Raw genomic sequence first — 23,860 nt, 5'->3', positions numbered from 1 at the left:
CGCCTGCCTGGGACAGTCGCCGTGCACAGGCCAGACACAGAGGAAGCACCAGATGGCATGTCAGTTCGACGCCACCACAAATGCTGCGGTGCCGGGACCGGCTGTGGGGATATACCCAGGCCCCGGGGCCGCGCAGTCATTCCCGCCCCAGAACCACACGCGCCAGTTCCAGCCCAGAGCTCTCTGGGCAGCTGAGGATGGAGCTGCTGGCCTTCCCCAGCCTCTGGGAAGGAGCTCTGGAAGCTGAATGAGCCCAGACAGAGATCCCTTTGGGTCCGATGGCATGGACATCTTGAGGATGGACAGGAATGTCCCTCCAAGGTGTGGGCAGCACGTCGGGTCACGTCTGGTTGGAAGGAGCTCAGTAAAGCGGGAACTGGACGGGGCAGAGGGCTCCAGGCCCCCGGGAGGGTCGGTGTCTGGCGCCTCCGCCCACCTGGGCTCTGGCTTGGCTCCCACCCTGCCCACCTGGGACAAGGTCACTGCCCAAACTGCACACGTGCTCGGCCAAAATTCTTTACCAAAAAAAGGAGCTTCTGCGAACTTTAGGGAAAAAGTAGGCAACTGATAAAAATAGGTGGGTTCGTTCATAGGAAGGCTCAAGAAAAATATTTTGGAAAAGAGCGAAGTAGAAACTTTGGCAAGGAAGAGCCTAGGGAATTAAAAAAACCAAAAAATACACACCCTGCGGCCAAAAAGCAGCCCCTTCCTGATGCTGTGCAGGTGGCCCAGTGAGAGGGCGGCCCTCGGCTCCCAGAACGCAGGAGAGCAGCCCTGCCATCCCCTCCCCCCCACTAAAAATAGAAACAGCCAGGCCTGGTTAGGCTTTTTCCAAAGAGAAGCGTCTGAGTGACCTAAAAAGGAATCACATCCACAAACAACCCGGTGGAAGCCGGGAGAGCCAAGATAAGGAGCCGAAAAGGGACAAAGGAATTCCTCCCGAGGGAAGATGGCTGCCACCTACCAACTGCGCCTGAACACACCCTGCACACAACGTCTGCCCACCCTTGGCCTGGGCAGGTGGGGCTGTCCTCTGGACACCCAGACTGTCCCCGCTCTGCCCCAGGGCTGCGCTGGGACTGGCTGTGGGTGGAGGCTGGGCGCCCGCCCCCAGGAGGCCCAGACTCAGCTCCTGGGGCCCTGACGGGGCGCCGTCCCAGAGCCCAGGCCCCACAGCAGCCGCCGGCCAGCACCCAGGACACCACGAGCTTCTGTGACCTCGCCAGCAGGCAGAGGGCCTGGCCGTCCGATCAGCGAAGTTGTCTCCCTGGCCCCGTGTGGGGCAGGAGGGCCGCTCCGCGTCCTTGGGGTGGGTGCAGGCCTGGCCGTCCAGCCCGAAGTGCAGGGCTGGAGTTTTCTTAGTGCAGCCACTGGCCGTGGCACCTACAGGCACGCTGGACCGCCGACCGCAAAGGTGAAGCAGCGTCCGGCAGGCAGGGCAAGCCACTGCTTTACACCAGATCCAGACAGCTGGACACAAGACCGCTCCTTTTAAAGAGGCAGAACCATGGAGCTTGGTTGACTCTTAACAAAACCTGTTGCTTTGGGACATCAGAGTTGTATATGAATGGATTGATTTTAATTTAAAAAGCACTCTTCCCAACCAAGGTGGGAGCAGGACCAAAGCAGGTCCTGGGCCGACACGTGAGGCCACTGCGCGCCCCGCACGCGCCCACCCGGCTTTCCACATTGACCGTAGGGCCAGCTGGCGGCCACAGACTCCCGGGCACAGCACAAGATGCCTTGGAATCCCTTCTGGAACCCTGCTTCCTGAAGCCGGCCCGTGTTCCTCGGGGCCATTTGCAGCGCACAGGGTACTGTGATCACCGTCTAAGAGTCCAGATGAGCCCCCACCCCCGCCCCGGCCTTTCATCACAGTGGCTTCCCCCCAGCCCCAGCCACCCCCTAAAGACTATCTCTTCCCCGGGACCCTGGACCCCAAGGAGGCGGCCTCCAGAGTCCCGGCCCGCAGGCTCCCCGCCCTGCACCCATCTCCTCTCCCTGCCGGGGCTCCAAGCCTCTCCCAGTTGCCACGTGGTCCCTGCGCTAGGGTCCCTGGTGCCCGGGTGAGCCCAGTCCCCCAAGGTCCTCAGGCCCCGCCCCTCCAGCCGGCCCCGCCCCTCCAGCCGGCCTGCATCCACCCCTTCTTCCCGCCACTCTCCTCCCCACCTCGGAATCCCCGTGTCCTCGCCTCTTCCTCCTCTGTCCTCAGTCAGGGAGGCCACCTAACCCCCTTTCACCCCTGGGCCCGACTCCCATCAACGCCCCCCCCCGCCACCCACCTCTGCCTGCTCTGCGGCCCCCGCGCCCCCAGCACCACGTCCCCCAGCTCAGGGGCCTTTGGAATTACAGCGACGGGCGCCGTCCTGTTAATGCAACCCGGCAGGTCTCGGAACCTCTAAACCTCCCTTTCCTCACGTGGGAAACAGAGTTTGGCAGTTTGAGCCCATCGCAGGAGTGAAAGGCCGCAAGCGCCCGCCACGCGGCAGCTACAACTGAAGGAAATGGGCCGAGGAACGTGAGACAGGGGTCGCCTGGAGTCCTGCGGCCCGTTGTTCCCATGCGTGTGGATTTAACGCAGGTGCCTTCGCATCGTTACAGCGAACAGCACAACGAACCCTCTGCCCCATCACTGAAAGTCCATCACACCCGACCAGTTGCTGAGCTGCGGGGCCCTGTGGGCGTGAGACCCCCCCAGTATCCACTTCGGAGGGGGTCCCAGGGTCAGGGGTCAGAGCACTTTCCAGAAGAGCAGCCTGGACACACCGGTGGCACCACGTCAGTGGGCTCCGAGGGGGGTGGGCCTTCGTCCCAGTATCAGGGGCAAAGAATGCAGCCACGCTGACACCAGCGAGCGAGTGGCTCTTCAAGGGCCAATGAGGATTCTCCGCTGGGGCACCACTGGGTCCCCCGGAATAGCTGTGCTGTGCCTCACTCGCCGTGAGGATGAGCCGGCGTCCACGGGCACAGCACAGGCGAGCGACGTCTGCAGCCTATCACCAGCTCTGTGTCTCTGTAAAGGACCTCAAACGCTGACGCATAGGGTGAGGCTGGGCACGGGGTGAGGGGGGGCCGCTGCAGACCCGCGGCGGCCGAGCCCACAGCAGGGGGTGGAGGGAAGGACTGGCACTTCCTGTGCCCCCAGCACCACCCAGAATCCGAGCAGGGCCCGTGCCCCTGGTCTCGCCTCCTCCAGGCCCCCGTCCTTCCTGTAGGAGTGCGTCGTTCCCATCCCCACGAGCCACATTAGTGGATCAGGGCACGCACCAGAGTCTGGCTCGCAGAGGACGACAAGGAAAGCAGTGGAGACACCGTCTCAGGTTTCGTGCGAACATACGTGTCCACGTCAGGTGGGTAAACAGGGTGGGAATCTTGGGTCACGTGGTGGGCATGTGTTGACTTCACAGAAATGGACAGACAGGCTCTCCCACGGTGGCCTCACCGTCCTGCGTTCCTGCCAGCAGGCTCAGAATGCGCTGCATCCTTGTCAACGCAGGACGTGGACAGGGTTCTGTTAATTGTATCCAGTCTGACACATACGAACTGATATCTCACTGTGGTTTTAATTTGCATTTCCTGAAAGCCTAGTGATGTTGAGCACCTTTTCACACGTTTACCATTTGTGTATCTTCTTCCGTAAAGTGTCTATTCAAATCCTTTGCTCATTTGTAAACTGGGTTCTCTGCTTTCTTATTATTGACTTTTGAGAGTTCCTTGTACTTTCTGGATACAAGCCCTTCATCAAATGTGATTTACAAATATCCCTCCCACATCTGGGGTGCCTTTTCATTCCTCTAACAGTGTCTTAACAAAGAGCAAAAGTCCCTAATTATGCAAAGTTCTAATTTATCAGCATTTTTCTTCTATGAGTTGTGCTTTTGGTGTTGTATCTAAGAAACCGTTGCCTAACCAAAGCTCATAAAGACTTGGGAGGGGACGGGGGCGGGACTTAGAGCTAAATTTATTTGTCTGTTTGCTTAATGTACATTTCAGGTGTGCAGCACTGTAATCCGACACCTGTATACACTACAGAGTGATCACCACCACGAGTCTAGCTGCCATCCACAAATTTTTTTTTGTTTTTTTTGTTTTTTTTGTTTTTTTGTGGTACGCGGGCCTCTCACCGTTGTGGCCTCTCCCGTTGCGGAGCACAGGCTCCGGAAGCGCAGGCTCAGCGGCCATGGCTCACGGGCCCAGCCGCTCCGCAGCATTTGGGATCTTCCCAGACCGGGGCATGAACCCGTGTCCCCTGCATCGGCAGGCGGACTCTCAACCACTGCACCACCAGGGAAGCCTCATCCACAAAATTTTTGTCTTAAGTTTTCTTCTAGAAATTTCATAATTTTAACTTTTACATTTAAGTCTACAATGTATTTTAATTTTTGTGTATGGTGTGAAGTATGGAAAAAAAATTTTTTGCAAATGGATGTCTGATTGGTCCAGCACCATTTGTTGAAAAGACTGTCCCTTATCTAATGAACAGTCTTTTTATAGCCTTTGTCAGTCACTTAGACATATTTGTGGGTCTGTTACTGCATCTCTTTTCTGTTCCATTAATCCATATCTCTGTCCTTTTCCCAAAAGCACACTGTCTTGATTGCAGTAGCTTTGTAGTAAGTCTTGAAATCAGAAAGTGTGACTCCTTAAACTTAACTGTTTTTTTCCAACACTGTTTTGGCTATTCTAGTTCCTTTGCTCTGCCATATACATTTTACATTTTGGAATCGTCTTGCAGTCTTCTACCAAAACGTCCTGCAGAGATTTTGATTGGAACTGCAAAACTGGTGGATCAGTTAGTGGAGTTGACATGTTAGCATAATTGAGTCTCGCAGTCCATGAACATGGTACACCTCTCCATTTCCTTGTATCTTCCCTGATTTCTTTCATCAGTGTTTTATGTTTTCAGTGTACAGACATTAACATATTTCATTAGCTTTATACCCAAGTATTTCATTTTGGTGCTACTGTAATAAGTGATCATATCTAACAGAAAAATATGTTTTCAAATTGATCTTGTATGTTGCAAACTAAATAAATTGACTTATATTTGTAATAGTAAAGTTTCTGTGGATTCCTCATGATTTCCAGTCATGCCTTCGGCCCAGACACAGTCTAACCTCCTCGTTTCAGATCTGTGTGGCTCTATTTCCTTTCTTGCCTGGCGGCACTGGCTAGGACCTTCACTGCCACACTGAACAGAGAGGTGAAACCAGGCATCCTTGCTCTACTCCCACTCCCGAGGCAAAAAAGCATTGCGTCAGCTGTGGGGTTTGTAGTGCCCTTAGAGAAGCTCCTGCGCAAGCTCCTCTCTATTCTTGGTTTGCTGGGAGTTTGCATGAGAGACGGTTGTAGAATTTTGGCAAATGCTTTTTGTGCACCTACCGAGATAATCATGTGGTTTGTCTTCCTCAGTAGGTTGACATGCGTAATCTTATTTATTAATTTTGTATGTTAACATCAGGCTTCTGTTCCTTGGTACTAATGCATTAACTTTTTGATATGTTGTTGTTTATACGCATGCTTGTGTCGCTTGTATCTTTATATATATATATAGTTTCATATATTCGATTTGCTAAAGTTCCATGAATTTTGGCATTTACTCCATGGGGGATACGGATCTATCTTTTTATTCTGTGACGCCTCTGTCTGCCCTTGCTGTCAGGGCACTGCTTGCATCACAGGATGAGTTAAGAAGCATCGCCCATGCTTTAGTCTTCTTGAAAAGTTTCTGTAGGATTGTTATTGTTTCTTGCTTAAATGTTTGACAGAATTCGTCAGTGAAACCATCTGGTCCTAGAGAGTTTTTTTTGTGGGAAAGTGTTTAGCAGAATTTTAATTTAATAGAGAGCTCATTTATTTCTTCTTGACTTAGCTTTGATCCTTTGTTTTTCCAAAAACATCTTCCTTTCATATAAGTGTCCAAATTTATTGGCAAAAAGTTGTTCATGATATTTCCCTTACTATCTTTTTATTGTCTGCAGGATTTTTAGTGATGATTCCCCAATGTAAAATTTCTAAAATTGGTCACTCTTGTCTTCTCCTTTCAGAAACTACATATAGAAGAGCAAATTAAACCCAAAGTGATGAAAAGAAAGGAAAACATAAAGAGCAGAAATCAGTGAAAGAGAAAACAGAAAACAACATTGGCGTGATCAATAAAACCAAAAGCAGGTTCTCCAAGGTCAATAAAACTGATAAACCTCTAGCCATACCGTTGACTGACTTTTCTCCTCTTTAAGGGTCCTGTTTCCCTGCTTCTTTGCCTGCGTGGTCATTTTTTATTGGTTGTAAACCATCAAATTGTAAATTTTGTCTTGCTGGACACTAGCCTAGAAGTTCTCTCTGGCTGTAAACTGGGGTGAGTACAGGCTCCTTTCTCATCCCCTCAGTCCTGCCTGCTGCTTGAGGTCTGAAAACTACTGTTTCATATATGTTTTCTGGTCTTAATTTGTTTAAGGCAGGAGGATAAATTTGGTACCTGTTTCTCCATGTTAGCTGGAAGAAGATATTACTCATCCTGTTATTCTTTAAGTTATTGTCAGGGAAAATTGTGAAAGACTTTCAAATGGGCATAAAAGATTAGAGGTGCCCTGTCCCTGTTCGGGTTATCTCTGTCTTTAATGATCTCTGAGCTGTTTTACAGTTCTGTGAATTCTAAACACCAGCAGTGATGCAAAGATTCTTGACCTCAAGAACGCCAGTGTCGGGCTTCCCTGGTGGCGCAGTGGTTAAGAATCCACCTGCCAATGCAGGGGACACGGGTTCGAGCCCTGGTCCGGGAAGATCCCACATGCCATGGAGCAACTAAGCCTGTGTGCCACAACTACTGAGCCTGCGCTCTAGAGCCCACGAGCACAGCTACTGAGCCCGCGTGCCACAACTACTGAAGGTTGCGTGCCTAGAGCCTGTGCTCTGCAACAAGAGAAGCCACGGCAATGAGAAGCCCACGCACTGCAGCAAAGGGTAGCCCCCACTCGCCGCAACTAGAGAAAGCCTGCGCGCAGCAACGAAGACCCAACACAGCCATAAATAAATAAATAAATAAATAAATAAATAAATATTATTATTATTATTATCTTTTTTTAAAAAAAGAATGCCAGTGTCTGGTGGCGCACAGCTCATTCCTGGCCAGTCCTACATCCCTTCTGCAAATTCGTCTCAGCACCGCAGACAGCAGAGCCCATATGTTTGCTCTTTGGATTCTTCTTTGAACCAGTTCTAACATCTTACTGGATCTCTCATTAGTAAATAACAAATATTTATTATCTCAATAGAAAATCATCAATACTTGCTCATTTTTCATGTTTGGATGTGAGCCAGCGTCATACCTGTTTTATAATTTATCTATAGCATTACAATAAACTTGAAACAAGCTAAGGGCCATTGATAGAAAAATGACTTTAAAACATGATGGCCTATCCATCCATTCGATGAAATACCCTGAAGGCATTAAAAGAGTGTATACTAACCTACAGAGAAAGATCTCCCAGTTTACCAAACAAAGAGTAAGATGTCCAAGTGCGCTGACCTGCGACTGGCTAAGGAAGGGACCTTTTCCCCGGGACACACAGACATTAGACGTGAGGGTGTGACATCAAGCACAGGCAGAATGGGGGTGGGGACACTTATTTATCTCCACTGCTTTGTGCTGTTTCCTCACGGTTGTTCAGCTGAGAGCTGAGCACACACCACGTGCAGACACACTCCAGGCTCTAGGGATGCAGCAGCAGGATGGGCCCTGCCCCAAGTGCACCGTCTCTGTAAACTGGAAAGTTAAAATCGACCTCCCACCAACCTGGCCTGCAGTCACTAGGATTAGTGACCATCAGAGGCAGAACGGCTGCGCCTGCCCGTCCTCAGGTCTGGCTGCAGCCTCGTCCAGGGCCTTCCTGAGGACCCTGCAAGCCGGTTCCTGCAGCCCAGCCCAGAGCAGCCCTAGGCCACCCTGGGCCGTTTCCGGCTATATCTTGGCAGCACCGCGGAAGTTCCCGAGGGCGGGGTGTCTGGCCCCTCCCCTCTGGCCCCCAGCACCCTGCACGGTGGCTGGCACCTCCCAAGCCATGGTCTCTTCCTCTTTGTATAAGGGCACTGATCCCATGACAGCCCCACCCTCATGACTTCACCTGAACGTAATCACCTCACAAAGGACCCGCCTCAAATGCCATCACAATGGGGATGAGGCTCCAGCATATGAATTTGGGGGCAGAGGTGGAGGCCGCATGTGCAGAATACAAGTTCAGAGAGTGATGCGTCCACAGGGCAAGATAAGGCTGGGGGAGGCCAAGAGGGTGACCGGGAGGGGCCTCTCAGGACGAGGAGAGTGGGGCGGGGGGCAAGGCAGAGGCCCAAACCCCAGGCGTGCCTGGGAACAGAGCAGGCGCAGAAGGAGGCAGCGGGGTGAGTGGGGCCGCCTGGAGGCCCCGCATGGACCCTGGGCCCTCAGCCCAGGAGACGGGAAGCAGGAGGGCAGCAGGACCTGGCTTCCATTTGCAGGGCGCTCCGCTGCTCACAGAGAAAGGACGGGGGTGTGGCGGCCTCGAGGGAGATTCCCGAGGGACCATGAAGGGGGCTGGCAAGGCTGCCGCTGGCCTGGAAGTGGGTGAGGGTCGCTGGCGATGGTTCCAGGAGTCTGAGGCCTGGGGAGAGGTCAGAGCTGGGATGGGCACAGAGGGCAGGGAAGCATGGGGAGGCCAGCAGGGGTGAGGCCAGGCTCTGCGTCTTCTGGAAGGCTGACCACCCTCTCTGGTGCCGTGGCCACGTTCGGGACAGAGCACACGAAAATCTCAGTTCAGAACTAAGGATGGGAACATAAACGGTATTTCCTCCTGTCCCTGCATTTTTACGGTGATCAAGTTTGACAAAAAAGCAAAAATTACTCCAAGGGTTCTAGAAAACATGAAGGTTGTATTCAGTTCTCCCGTTTATAAAAGCAGGTCATTAAAAGCCTACTTTGAAAAATATCATAACCGCATAACAGAAACTCTAGGATTTTTTTTAAAAAAGTACAGCCACCCAGCTCCCCGTGTCTCAAGGCCCCGCCCCCTGGGCCCTGGGCCAGCGCCAGCCTTGCGCTGGGTGGGGCTGCTCGGCTCCCCGACCCACAGCTGCTGGGCTGCGGGCAGGGGGCTGGGCACCCCACTGACCAAGTCGGCCCAAGAAAGGCGGGGGGGCGGGGCTTGTGTTAAAATCTTACTTTTAAGAACTGCCACTGAAATTCCTTCCTCCTCAAGAGGCTTCTGCTCACAAACCGGGAAGAACGTCCCGCAGCTCTCATCACTCCTTACGTTCTATTCCCTTTGCCAAGGCGGAGTGTTCCAGAAAGGACGCGGGCGCCCTGCACACCGACCCCGAGAGAAGCACCAAGCTGCCTACCCGCCGGTCGGTCTCTGGTTCCGGAAACAGCCCGACACGGCTGAGTGTGCAGCCAGGAGGCTCAGAAAGGAGGAGGCCTGTGTTTCCTGGGGGTCAGAGTTCACAAAAAGTGGAGCCGCCGCCCTCTGAACTCACCCCCAGCCCACCGGCTACTCACTGTCCTAACTGCACCGAGGCTCCAGGTCGTCAGTAGAACAGGAGGGAAAAGGAAGGCTGGACGTGAGCCCCGCGCCTTCAGTCTGGGGCCTGTCAAGTCGGCGTCTCACGTCGGCTCCCCGTGACCGATCCCAGGGGCCTCTCACCGAGGGCAGCCCAGCGCCCGAACAGGCCTCCCACCTGCATCCTTGAGGCCGTCACCGCCAAGACCCCTCCCAGCCCGGAGCCAAGCCCGCTACCCACCACATCTCACACCCTGTGCTCCTCGGGCACTGCCAAGGCCCAGCCATGAAAAACAAACGAACAAACATGACAGCTGTTCTGGCCGAAACTAACACAGACCAGGGAACAGACAGAGCTGCACGGATGGCTCCGGCCACACACCAGGGCCTCTCCACGGCCACAGGCAGAGGGAGCCGCTGGAGCCGGACCGCGCCCCCGAGGTGAGCCCTCGACCAGGAAGGTGGTCTCGCCCTGCCCCCTTGGACAGCTGCCTGCCTGGAGCTGACGTAACAGCTGCCAGGCCAGGCTTCGGCCGGGGCCCTGAGGCCAGCTCTGCACCTGGGCAGGGCAGAATGTGGGGAAGGAAGAGCTCAGAACCCCCAGGTGATGGGGAAACGAGCCCCACTCACTACCACAGACACCCCCGCCACGGCCTCTTGCCAACCCCACCCTCCGGGGCCTCAGATGCTCCCCAGGGACCCGCCTGCCCTCCCAGCCAAGACCACCGCCCGCCTCCAAATAGCCCAGGCAGACACACCTCATTGGACTCTTCCCTCTGGATCCGGCTGCATCTCCAGGGTGGGAGCAGAACCCGCACCGCACCCCTGTCCCCACCAGTGGTCTGAGCATCTGGTGGGGTCAGGCGTGGACAGCTCAGACCAACAGATTTGACAGATGGCCACCCCCCAGTGCCAGCAGGGACGGCAGGAGCCCAGGGCTGCCCAGTGGCCCATGTGTCCCACATGGGATGGTCAGGACACCGAGCGCCCCCGAGGGGACCCGCCAGGTGCCACCCCTCAGCCCCTGGGGTCTCAGCAGCCCTGAGGCTTGCCCCCAATATCCACACTTCCTCCTGTTCACAGAACACACGTGCTGGGCTCGTCACTCTGTCCCTACCCCAGGCTCTGCGGCCACACTGGCCTCCTGGTGGCCCACAGTCAGCCTGCAGCCCCGCTGAGCGGGATGCCCTACTCGTCCACCAGTTCCCAGAGTGGCCTCTCAACGCCCCATCAGGGTCCCACGCGCGCCGCCAAGGACCCCGATACTGCGAGGCTGGTCCTCGTAGGGGGACGTCTGAGCTGGTCCTGGCTGTGCTCCTCGCCTGTCCCCGTGGAGCACAAGTTCCAGGAGCAGAGTCCTCTGTCATCCCTCCAGAGCGGCCCCCCCGGCATCCAGGACAGAACTGACCACAGACGAGGGGCCCAACCAACAGCTGCTCCACAGAAGGTGCCGGGAACTAGCCGCTCGTCCCGACAGGCTTCCCCCAGAGCCTCCGGCCGGCATCCACCCGCCAGCTGGTCACCGTGCTTTCTGCCCAGAACCCAGGGCGCCCCGAAAGGCACCCAAATGTCCCCGCCAGCTTTCGACAGCCTCCCCTCCGACAACCAGAGACCCCGGCCGGGGTGGGGGCATCTGAGAAGGGAGGGGCCTCCGAGGAGGAACCGGGAAGTGGATGGGACCCCCCGGCTGCCTGCGCGAGGCCACAGGACGAATCGTGATCTCTCGCAATGTGAGCCGCTCCCCTCCCGCGGGCCCGGCCGCCACGGGGCTCTTACCTGATAAAATTCCCGCAGCCAGTTCTTCTGGAGGTTTTCTGGCTGTAAATTAAGAAGAAAAGACAGTCAGGCCAGTGACACAGCCCTGACGTCCGCGAGCAGACGCCAACGTGATGGCCCACCTGCTGTCCTCACCATGGGGGCTAGGGCGCGACACGGGGCGGAGGACACCCTGCTCCACTCGGGAGACCCCATTCTGCACGGGGAGCTGGTCCACAGCTCGTCCAGGGAAAAGGGGCAGAGCGAGGACAAGCCTCGCCTGGTGATGGGCAGGTGCCACAGCCCTGGATCCAGAGCTGACCTCCAGCCCTGCTCTGTCCCCGGGGCGGGGGGTGGGGTGGGGGGCTTGGGAGGGGCTGCCCGCAGCCAGGCGGGGGTGTCCGGCAGGACCTAGCGGCAGGGGGCCTGGGCCAGGCTCTGAGAACATGGAAAGAGCCACGCGGCACCAAGTGCTGGTTTCGGGCTTGCGGACACCCCAGGACACAGCCAACACAGAGTGCCCGGTCCCTGAGAAAACAGGACGCCGCCTTTTCCCACACGGCCTGCCAGGGTCCTGGACCACCAGGCCAGCCAGCCGAGTGAGGGGCATGGTCCAACCCAACCCAACGAGGCCAAGGTGCTAGAGGTCACGGCAGGCCTGGACAGGGACGGGAGACACGGCAGGGACATACGTCCAAGTGGGTGCAGTTTCAGACACGGGAAATGAAAAGTTCCTGAGATCTGGTGACATCAGTGTGAATGTCCCTGACACTGCTGGACCACGCTTAAGAACGGCGAAGATGACAAATCTAATGTTATGTGTTTTCTACCACAATTCGAAACAAAAAAAACAAAACCCCACCCACCATGCCTCAGGACTCAGACCCCTGATCCGAGCAGAGCTCTGGACGGCGAGGCTGTGGGCCCAGAGCCAGAGTCCAGGTTGACCACGGCTGGGCCCAAACGCGTCACCCATGGCCCACGAAGCCAGAGTGCACGGCTGCCACACGGGAGGTGCTGTCGCCCGCTGATGCTTCTGTGTGTCCCGAGGGCAGGTAGCCTGCACTGCAGGCTAAGCAACGAACAAAGGGAAAACGGCTGGGAAACCAGAGCCTCGCAGACCACACAGGAGGGTGTAGAGGAGGCTCCACACATCCGCGCAACAGAGACGGAGGCCAGCGTCCAGCCGGGTGTGGGGCCTTCCAGTCTCCAAGGCCAAGTTCGGGGCCGGGGCCCAGCCTCCAGCCCCCACGTCCTGCACGGGGAGGAGGGCACGCCGTGCCTCTGTCTGTCACCCTCCCAGGTGAGCAAAGAAAAGCACGAGCAGGCAGGCCGCCCACGGAAAGACCGGGCAGAGGCTCTGAACAGACTGACAGCCAACAGCCCATGGAAGATGCCAAACATCACTAGGCGTCAGGGAAACGCAAACCCGAACCACGGCGAGATGCCGCCCCACAGCCCGGGACGCTGACGCAGAGACAAGCCTGCAAGTCTGGGGAGACTGCACAGAAGCGGACCCTCAGACACGGCTGGCGGCGGGGGAGGAGGGTGCGGGCGGCGCGGCTGCTGTGGGAAACGGTCTGGCGCTTCCTCAAAACGCCGGCTGGCCCAGCGATGCGCCCAAGAGACGTGGAAACGCTTGTCCAAGCAGAGGCTCGGCCACGAGCACTTGTAGCCACGGAATCCCGGCAGGCGAAAGGCAGGAACTGCCCAAAGGCCAGCCCAGCATGCACGGAGAGACAAAACGTGGTCCAAGAGAACACGACGGCCACTGACATGGCCCACGGCGTGGATGAGCCTCAAGAACGCTGTGCTCAGTGAAAGAAGCCCGTCACCAAAGGACAGATGACGTCTGATGCCGGTTCACGGAACTCCAGAACAGGCAGGTCTGCAGAGACAGGCAGCAGACTGTTGCCGGGTCCCGGGTGTGGCTGAGGGGTGGAGGCGGTGACGGCGGCACAGCTCTGAGAGCACGGAGAGCACCGCGCACCCCTCTCCCACCGACCCGAACGATCCCCCACCTGAACCAGGGACGCGGGGCAACCCGCGCCATGGCGAGGACGCGAGCAGGGATGGCCAGTCAGTCGGCCTTGGGCCCCGGGGTGATCAAAGAAAGAAGACTTCGAGTGCAAAGGTCCCAGATGCCCTGACCAGGGGCGAGTGAAAGGGGAGGGCAGCCCCCCACCCCTGTCCTGGGCTGAGGGCAAGGGTGCTGGTTTGGGGGCACAGAGGGCCCACCAGCATTTCAGCTCGTGGGCTCGGCCTGGAGACAGAGGGCAAAGAGATTCAGCTTCCAGTCCCGAGTCCACGAGCGCGGGAGCCTGAGGGTGCGGAGCAGCAGGAATGGGCATCCCCAAGGAGGGAGCTGGAAAACGGGACACAAAGGGCCCAGAAGCCAATGTAGAGCAAATGCTTCCCTAAAAGGGAAGGAAAACCAACCAAGCTTGCGAGGGAACAGTATTCTGAGAAAAGGGGATTCGGAAAGACGGACAGCAAGACCAACCCGGTCACTGACGGACAGACGGATGCGGAACCCGCAGGCCCAGAACTCAGGAACAGAAACAGAAACCGGAAGACCACGGGGACGAGCCCGGCGTCCACCTACGCACAGGACTAAGGACTAGACGTGAAGGGATGTGATGTCAGAGACCTGACAAAACGCAGATACTAAATCTATACCGGGTGGGGGGGTGGGTGGCAAGCAAAGAACCCCTGCAGAAGAGTGATTTCTTTACAGCAGGCAGTTCACGAACATGGTCTAAAGTTAAGATGTATTTTCAAACTACAAATTCTTAAAGTTTGTTTTCAAGGTTTCATATACTTAGGAGAATTTTAGAGAGACATAGTTTGCATTTTTCTCAAGCCAGTACTTTTTTCTTTTGAAAATTCCAATAGAATTCAATTTGACATTGGACTGAAGACAGCAGTGCTGTGTGGCCCCTGGTCACTCAGCCCACCCTGCTCACTGCACCGCCCTGCACACAGAGAGCTGGGGACACATGTACAATGGCTCTTTCTGGGTTGTGGGATGATTTGTACTTTTCTATAATGCTTAGACTTTAAGGAAAACAAAAAGGGACCTTATAAAAGAATTCTATTTCGGCAGGAAGCGTGAAGGAATTGAGAGTCATTTTAGCATGCTTGTCCCGCACCCCCTGACAGAGAAAGGCACCCAGACTCTTGAAGACACAGCAACCCCCTTCCTAAGTACAGAACTGAGGCAGCTGCAGGAAGTAATGGGGCATGTCACACTGGTGAGGGCCAAGGCAGTAGTAGTCAACTAGTTCAATGCTTATTTTTAAACTGCTATATTAGATCTTTTCTTTACTTTGCAAACAAAATAAGCTCTACATGACTTCAGGAGATAAACACAAAAACTTGAAACAGGAAAAACTATCAGAAGAAGACATAAGCAAATAGCTGTCCTTATGCTAGAAAGATAGCCTTCCTAGACATAAAAGCACAGAAAGGAACCTAAGGGGGAAATGCCTATAGATTCTAACACTCAAAATTGAAGTAACCACAGCTAACATTATTCTCAATGGTGAAAAATGGAAAGCTTCTCCCCTAAGATCAGGAATAAGACAAGGATGCCCACCCTCACCACTTGTATTCAACACAGTTCTGGAAGTCCTAGCCACGGCATTAGGCAAGAAAAGAAACAAAAGGCATCCAAATTGCAAAGGAAGAAATAAAATTATCTTTGTTCACAGATGACATGATCTTATATATAGTGAGCCCTAAAGAGTCTACCAAAAAAAAAAACTGTTAGAACTAATAAATGAATTATAGCAAAGTCGTAGGGCACAAAATCAACACACAAAAATCACTGGTTTTCTATAGACTAACAATGAACAATCCAAAAAAGAGATAAAGAAAATTCCATCTACCATACCATCAAAAAGAATAAGATAACCAAGGCAAGACTTGTACACTGAAAACTACAAAACATTTCTGCAGGAAATTAGGTATCGGTAAATGGAAACACATCCCGAGCTCATGGACCGGAAGACAGTACTGTTAAGATGTTGATACCATCCCAAGCAATCTTCAGATTCAATGCCATCCTTACTGAAATTCCAACTACTTTTTTTACAGAAATAGAAAAACCCATCCTAAAATTCATATGAAATCTCAAGGGACCATAAATAGTCAAAACAATCTTGAAGAAGAAGAAGAAATTAGAGGTCTTACACTTCCTGATTTCACGGCCACAGTCATCAAAACGGCATGGGACGGGCACAAAGACAGACGTATAGACCAGTGGAACAGAGAAGAGAGCCCAGAAATAAACCATCACATGTGTGTCAAATGATTTTTCACAAAGGTGCCAAGACCACAAAATAAGGAAAACACGGTAATTTCAACACATGATTTTGGGAAAACCGGGTATCTGCATACAAAAGAATAAAGTTGGACTATTACTTAGCACCATATATAAAAATTAACTCAAAATGGATCAAAGATCTAAACATAAGACCTAAATCTATAACATTTTTAGAAGAAAACGTTGGGGAAAAGCTTCGTGACACTGGATTTTGCAATGATTCCTTGGATCGTGACACCAAAAGCACGGGCAACCAATGAAAAAATAAACTGGCCTACACCCAAATTTAAAACTTCTGTGCATCAAAAGACACGATCAATAGAGTGAAGAGGCAACCCACAGAATGTAAGAAAATACTGGCAAATCATATATCTGATAGTGGGTTAACATCCAGAATATATTTTTTAAAACTCTTACAACTCAACAGCAAAAAGACAAATATGACTATTCAACAGAGGCACGGACTGGAATAGACACTCCTCCAAGGAAGGTGCAAAAAGGGCCAATAAGCGCATGACAAGATGCTCAGCGTCACCAGCCATTAAGGAAATGCACGTCTAAACCGCAGTGAGGTACCACTTCACACCCATCATCTTAAAATAGATAAACAAAATAACAGGCGCTGGTGAGAACGCGGAGAAATCAGAGCCCTCGCGCACGTCGGTGGGAATGTAAAATGGTGCACCCACCTTGGAAAACAGTATGGTGGTCCCTCAAAATACTCAAAATAGAATTCGCCATACGATTCTGCAATTCCACGTTGGGTATTTATCCAAAGGAATCGAAAGCAGAAACTCAAGCAGCCATTTGCACACCCACGTTCACAGCAGCATTTGTTGTTCACAATCAGCCAAAAGGTGGAAGCAGCGCAACTGGCCGCTGGTGGAGGAACGGACGAGCACAGCGTGGTGTCGTCCACACGCTGCACTGTTACTCCGCCTCAAAAGAGAAGGAAATTCTGACGTGCTCCACCATGGATGACTCCTACAGACATTAGGCTGTGCAAAATAAGCCCGTCACAAAAGGGCAAATACCGCATAACTCTATTCATGCTGGGTCCCTACTGCAGTCACGTCCCTAGGGACAGAAGGCAGATGGTGGGGGCCAGGGGTGGTGGGGAGGGGATGCAGAGTGTTGAATGGGGGCAGAGTGTCAGTTTCGGGAGATGAAAAAGTCCTGGAGCTGATGGTGGCGACGCCTACACAACGATGTGAATGTACCTGATGCCACTGAGCCTGGCACTTGGGTCACGTGGTAAGTCGTATGTCACGTGCATCCGACCACGACAAAACTAAAGAGAAACACGTCTGGAGTCGCTGCAGCGCCACTGGAGCAAAGCCCCTGGCTGCGGCTCAGCAGTCTCTGGAGCTGTTCTAGGTGCGTTATTGCATTTTACTCTTATTTGATTTAAAAAAAAAAAGTTTCAAGCCCAGTGATAAGAAAGGGAAGTCCCATAGGCCCACCTGATGGAGACACACAGAAAACTCTGGGGCTGCCGAACACAGCACAACGCCACCACGTACCGTGACCACACAACACACATCAAAGGGCAAACACTGGAAACAAAAGTAAGAATGAGAAGACGGTCTGCAATGCCAACATAATACATAATTTTTAAACTCTACAGATAAGAACGTCCCCACCCAGCACATAGCCCTATTGTTTCCCTTTCTTAATGCGTTCCTGAAGATGTGTGGAAAAACACTAAATTCTTGAAAGTTGCAACTGCAATCACAGTCTGAAATCCAAGTATCTACCGCAAATCTTATCTCACAGAATGTAAGGAGTTTAACAACAGACCATGATGCCCTCAAGGAGGCAAAACAGCGCGACCGAAAGCTCCTGCTACTGGAGGAGCAGAGTGGATGCCGCCCAGGGCCTGTCCTGGATAAGCGCACAGCGGCACAGCCACACGGGCACACGCCTGACACACCTCCCACGATGCCGCGTGAAAAAGGGAAAGGTACAGCGGAAACACCGGAAAAGCTTTGTCACCGTGGTTCCAAATATCTAGAAAATACATGCTCACACATTAAAACGTGAGTGCGTGTGCATGTACACACACACACACACACACAGGCGCCTGCTTTTCTGCCAAGACCAAACACAAAAATGATTTTTTCAAATGTACGTATCCCAGAATTTTCTATAAAATTAGACCTACCTTAGCACGGCACCCTTTAACAGAGAGCCCCACCCAAACAGGTCTTGCTGGGCTGCAATCACGCTGATGTCCCAGCGGCTAAATTAACAAACTGGTGACTCTGCGCGGCAAGGCCTGGAGGCCTCCTCAGAGCTGCAGCCCATATTTGGCTAGTGCAGAGTGATTTTTAAAGACACTAAAGTAAGAATAAAAGCTAAACACACGTACTAGCTCTTAAAGAAATACTCTCATTTCAGCCCAAAGCGTGAGCCAGGCAGGGCTCTGTGTGTATTCGAAGAAAGCACATACCTTACTTACCTCTTAAACACCCTCAATTTGCTCTCATGACCTTGCAGAATAAGAAAAAAACTAGCAAAATGTGGCTGGGAAAAATGTTAAAAATGCTCATTCCTTCCAAACGTGAAATTCTATTTCTGGACGTCGATCCTAAAAAATGTAATTCTAAACAACAAAAACGCTCTGCACACAAAGAAGTTCACGACAACATCATTTATAAGAGAATTACAATTAAGAATACTTCAGAAGAGTACTGCGGACGGCTCATCGATAAAGAAAGTCACGTAGTGTGTCTGCTGAAGGAAAGAAGGAGGCAGCAGCAAGAAATCCACGAGACGATAAAGAAGTTCTGGGCACAGACAGTGGCGACGACCACACAGCACTGTAAATGGACGCAATGCCGATGAACTGTACGTTTACAAAGGGTTAAAACGATAAATACTACGCCAGGTGTATTTTACCAAGAAATACAACATCTGATGAGCACATGTTAACACGGAAGCAGTTTACACCTTAACAGAGATGGAAGGAACACAAAAATACTTCGTGCCCACGCACAAGCCCAACAGCAAGGACCAGACCAGCACAGCCATCTGCAGAGGACCCTGCAGCAACGGGCCACCCTCGCCCTCCACTTCGTCCCCAGAGAGCCAAGGCTAACGCAGGGCGCACAGACCCACGTGGGTCCGTGAGGAATGAACGGCTGAGCGGAAGGTAGTCGCGGGCCCTCCCTGTGGGGCAGCTGCTTTGAACCCTCTGTCAGGGTAAAAAAAAAGACTGAGAAAAAAACACCAAAATTTGAGTAGTTGTATTTGAAGCAATTTCTTTTTCTTTTCTTTTCTTCATTTTTAATATGCTTATAATTATTACCATGCATTACTTTCATGTTTTTAACTGTTAATTTTAAAAGCTTGAGGCAGAGAAAAACAATGAAAGCTCTCAGAATAGTTTAGCAACATTTGAAACAACTACTATTCACTATGAACAACGGGAAAAAAAAGGCAAATGACAAACGGGAAAGTACTTGCAGCTTACATGAAAGCTATTGGGCTAATCTGCATATTACTGCGCAAAAAGTCACTGTAAGTCAGAAGCCCAACAACTCACATACCCCCCCAAACACACACACACACACCCCACACACACACACACACACACCATACACACACCACACAGACACACACCATACACACACACCCCACACACACACCACACACACACACACACACACACACACACCACACACACACCATACACACACCACACACACACAAGCACACCACAAGCACACCACACACACAATACACACACAGACATACACCACACACACCACACACACACCACACACACCACAAACACACACACCATACACACACAGATATACCACACACACCAAACACACCACAGACACACACACCATACACACCACACACACACACAAGCACACCACAAACACACACTACACACACACATCACAAACACACCATAAATACACATACGCTACACACACCACACACACCACACACACACACCACAAACACACCAAACACACACCAAACACACACCACAAACACATACACACCATACACACACACACAAGTACACCACGCACACACACTGTACACACACCACAAACACACCACACATACAAATCTCCTCAAAAGCCACCTGTGGCTAGTGACCACTGGCCTGGACAGTGCAGATTTCAGAGACATGGGAAGCTTCTCTGACTCTGAAACTCATGAACGTTCCCAGTGAAACTTCGTGTGACCATAAAGATGTTCTCTATTGGCACCAGCTAAATTTCCACTTGAAATGTGGCTAGTGTGGACTAAGTAATGGAATTTTTTAATTTTTATTTTATTTTGATTAATTTAAGTATAACAGTCACATATAATTAGCCATTATTAGACAGTACAGCTCTAGGTCACAGAAAAAGAAGAAAAACTTTAAAGTCTCTATCATGAAAAAAGGGTGTAATACTGACATATATACGAGATAAAGACAGCATACATAAAGAGAGGGAACTTCAAGCCAGTCTCACGTATGGCTATCAGTGCAAATACCCTACCATAAAGAATGCAGCAGCACACTGAAAATTCACAATCAGAACTAAGTGCAATAAACCATGAATGCACGGACGGTTCGATATGAGGAAAGCCCCTAATACAACCGACCATACAAACAAGACTAAGAAAATCAAATGATTATCTCTAAAATGAACCGAAACGTTAACTAGAAACTTGCAGCTGCAGACCCATGACGTAAAGAGCTTGCAAGTCCTCACTCTTATCCTTACAATGTCTTTTCTTGGACCCATCAGAGAGCTGCAATGGCTAGGAAACCACCCCCCTGAGACCTGGAAGAGAAGCTGCTTGAGTCAGAACATCACTGGAAGACTTATAATAGATGGTAATTTTGAAGGAAGGCTGGAGGCTGGGTGCAGACAGCATGAGCGTGGGGAACTCCTTGGGACCACACTTCTAAGCAGGCCTGCACATTTTTCTAGGCTTTACTTCCAGGCACCCCACGGAGTGCTCACGGTGAAGATCCCCTCCTGGCTCTGGCAGAAGGAGGGCAAGAGTAACCTTTGTGAAATACACCCAATGCGTTCTCAAAGCCCACTTGGCAGAGAAAGACTTTGCCGGAGCCTCAGCCCACCTGCGGGAAGGACGTTTCCCCCTCCTAGCCTCCCTACCTCATCTAAGGGATGGGGAGAAGGAAGTAAGAAATGTGTGAGGGTCACAGCCCAGGGACACGGGGCCACTAGCAGACTGAGATTTAATCACAGACTGTAGAACACTCCTTCCCCCACTCCTTACCACCACACCAGGAGGGCTCCAGTGCAATGGCAGTGACTCCAGCCGAAACAGGGGCAAGATGTAGGAGGAGTACTTAGGGGAACCCCAAAACCAGGACACTGGGGGATGTGAAGCCTCTGACACCACAACTACAGCAAACAGTAAACACAGTCCAGCTCCTGCCTCATGCTGAAGGCCTCAGTCCCTATTACCCAATACATCATGTCCAGGTTTCAAAAAAAAAATTACAAGGCATAGTAAAAGGCAAGAAAAAAAAAAAAACAGTCTGGAGACATTTTATTTTACTTATTTATTTATGTTTTGGCTGCACCTAGCAGCTTGCAGGATCTTAGTTCCCTAACCAGGGATCAAACCCGGGCCCTTGGCAGTGGAAGTGCACAGTCCTAATCACTGGACTGCCAGGGAATTCCCTAAAGACATTTTTAAAAATGCATCAGAATCAGACTCAATTATGACATAGATTTTGGAATTACCAGAAAGGGGGTTTAAAATAACTGTGATGGAAAAAGTGGACAAGATGCAAGAACAGATGGGTAATATAAGCAGAGTGATGGAAACTCTTAGAGTCAAAAGGAAATACTAGAAATCAAAAACAGTAACAAAATGAAGAATGCCTTCGGTGGGCTCATTAACAGACTAGACACAGCCAAGGAAACAATTAGTGAGCTTGAAGATACGTCAACAGAAACTTCCAAAACTGAAACGTGGAGATTAAAAAAATGAAAAAATTACAGAACGTCCAAGAACTGTAGGACAATTTCAAAAGATAAAACGTACATGTAACAGGAATAGCAGAAGGAGAAAGAGAGAAGAGAGCAGAAGAAAAGTTTCAAGACACAATGGCCAAGAACTTTGCAAAACTCAGGACATACACCAAACCACAGATCCAAAAGCCTTAGAGAACACCAAGGAGGATAAATACCAAAATGTCTGAAACTAGGCACAAACTGCTGAAAGCCAAAGACAAGGAGAAACTTTGAAAGAAGGAAGGGGGAAAAAGTCACCTAATCTACAGAGGAGCAAGGATGAAAATTACATGAACTTCTCAACAGAAACCACGTGAGCAAGGAGAGAGTGAAGTGAAATCTTTCAAGTGGTGAAAGAAGAAAACCGAAACACCAACCTAGAATTATGTATCCAGCAAAATCATCTTTCAAAAGAAGGGGAAACAGACTTACTTGGACAAACAGAACTGAGGAAATTCATCACAGGTAGACATGACCTGAAAGTAATGTTTTCAAAAGTTGTTCAGGGAGAAGGAAAATTATATAGGTCAAATATTTGGATTTAAATAAGGGAAAAATGATGGAGAAGAAATAAATGAAGGTTAAAAAATGAACTGGAAAGTTTTTCAATAAAAGCAACATTTATGATAAAACTGTAATGAACCAGGAATTGATAGGTGCTCCCTGAGCAGGCAGAATCCCAACAAGCCTGCAGGTGCCCCACCCAGGCTTTCACTCCTGCACCACCCCTCCCACTCAAGAGTGGGGGTGGGGGTGGGGGTGGGGCTGTGAATACGGTTAAGATGTCACTCTCATGATTGGGTAACATACGGCAAAGGGGAAGGGATTTTGCAGATGTAATGAAATCCCGTAATTAGCTGATCTTAAGTTAATCAGAGGGGGATTATGCTGGGTAGGTCTGACCTTATCAGATATCGGGTGAACCATTTAGAGGATCTAAAGGTCAGAGGCTGGGAGCAAAGGGCTCTCTCTCTCTCTCTCTCTCTTTCTCTCTCTCTCTCCTGCTGGCCCCGAAGAAGCAAGATACCATGAATTCTACAGCCACAAGGAAATGATTTCTGCTAACAGCCTGAGGGAGCTGATCCACAGACCTTCCCTCCTGGGGTCTCCAGATGAGACCCTGTGCAGAGGACCCAGCTCAGCTGTCCCGACTCCTACCCCACAGGAACTTGACACAGTGAACGGGTGCTTATTCTAACCACAAGGTCAGTGATGATTTGTTACACAGCATAGAAAACCCATACATGTCCTTGCTATTACAAACATGTCTGTGTGCATATAACGAAATGAAACATGTCACTCTAAACATTTTTCTCCGCTCAGATTTTATTTTGGTATAACGTCTACGGTAAGGATCTAATTTACAATGTAATCCAAATGGTTAAACTGTATGAGTAATCCTTGTCCCCAAGTGATACTGTGTGGTAGTCTATCTGCCTGTCCCTCCCTTCCTCCCTCCCTCCAATAATCAGCTTATCAAATATTTATCTCACTTAATGTATTCAAACAAACAACTCTTAACATTTCCTTAATTTACTGTTTTCCTGGGTTTTTCCTGTTTTCTTATTCAATAATATTTGGATTTATGTTTATCCTTCCTGTGTTCCTTCAGTTAATGGCATAGTTCTGTATTTTATTTTGGACTGAAAAGCTTTCTTTATTTTTATTGCTTCTTATTTAATAGCAACAACTTTGAATATCACAATATATGTATTGGAAAAGTTATACACCACACACACCTTCGCACCTCATCCTAAAGCTAGCCCCTTCTTTGTGGGGGAAACACTAGCCCCTCCCACTAAGGTCGAGAACTTGGCAAAGATGCCCATTATTCCCACGTCCACGTAACCTTACATCGAAGATACTAGGGAATGAGATCAAAGCGAGAAAACAGCTACGGGTATAACAGCTGAACGGAAGGCGGGGCTGCCTGCATCCACAGATGATGTGACAGTGCATCTGGGAAGCCCAGGGAATCAATGGTAAGACTAAAACAAACAACAGAAGAATTCAGGGAAAATAGCAGGATATAAAGTTAACATACCAAAATCAACAGCCATCATAAACACGAACAGTAGCCAGTAGGAAGATGCGCTGGGAAAGAACGCCCCATTTATAGCAGCAACGTAAGAAAAGGCACAAGTTAGGGATACATTTTAAAATGTGACAATTTTATAAGAGAAAAGTGTTATGACACTCCTGGCAGAGACAAGAAACAGATGTGAATCACTGGAGAGCCC

General features: G+C 50.9%; 1 protein-coding gene across 3 annotated transcripts in view; it reads right to left on the bottom strand.

The window, feature by feature from the left end:
- INPP5A (inositol polyphosphate-5-phosphatase A) overlaps positions 1 to 23,860 on the bottom strand; it is a 180,258-nt gene that overhangs the window by 109,096 nt on the left and 47,302 nt on the right. For all 3 annotated transcript variants that reach the window (XM_082674241.1, XM_082674243.1, XM_082674242.1), the window contains exon 2: positions 11,307 to 11,348. In XM_082674241.1, the coding sequence (XP_082530367.1) occupies positions 11,307 to 11,348 (42 nt within the window). The remainder of the gene's footprint in view (positions 1 to 11,306; positions 11,349 to 23,860) is intronic.

The sequence above is a fragment of the Grampus griseus genome (genome assembly GCF_964374135.1).
Source record: "Grampus griseus genome assembly, chromosome: 16".
NCBI lineage: Eukaryota > Metazoa > Chordata > Mammalia > Artiodactyla > Delphinidae > Grampus > Grampus griseus.
Note: the sequence above shows the minus strand (reverse complement) of the source record. Positions and strands in the feature narration are given on the sequence as shown.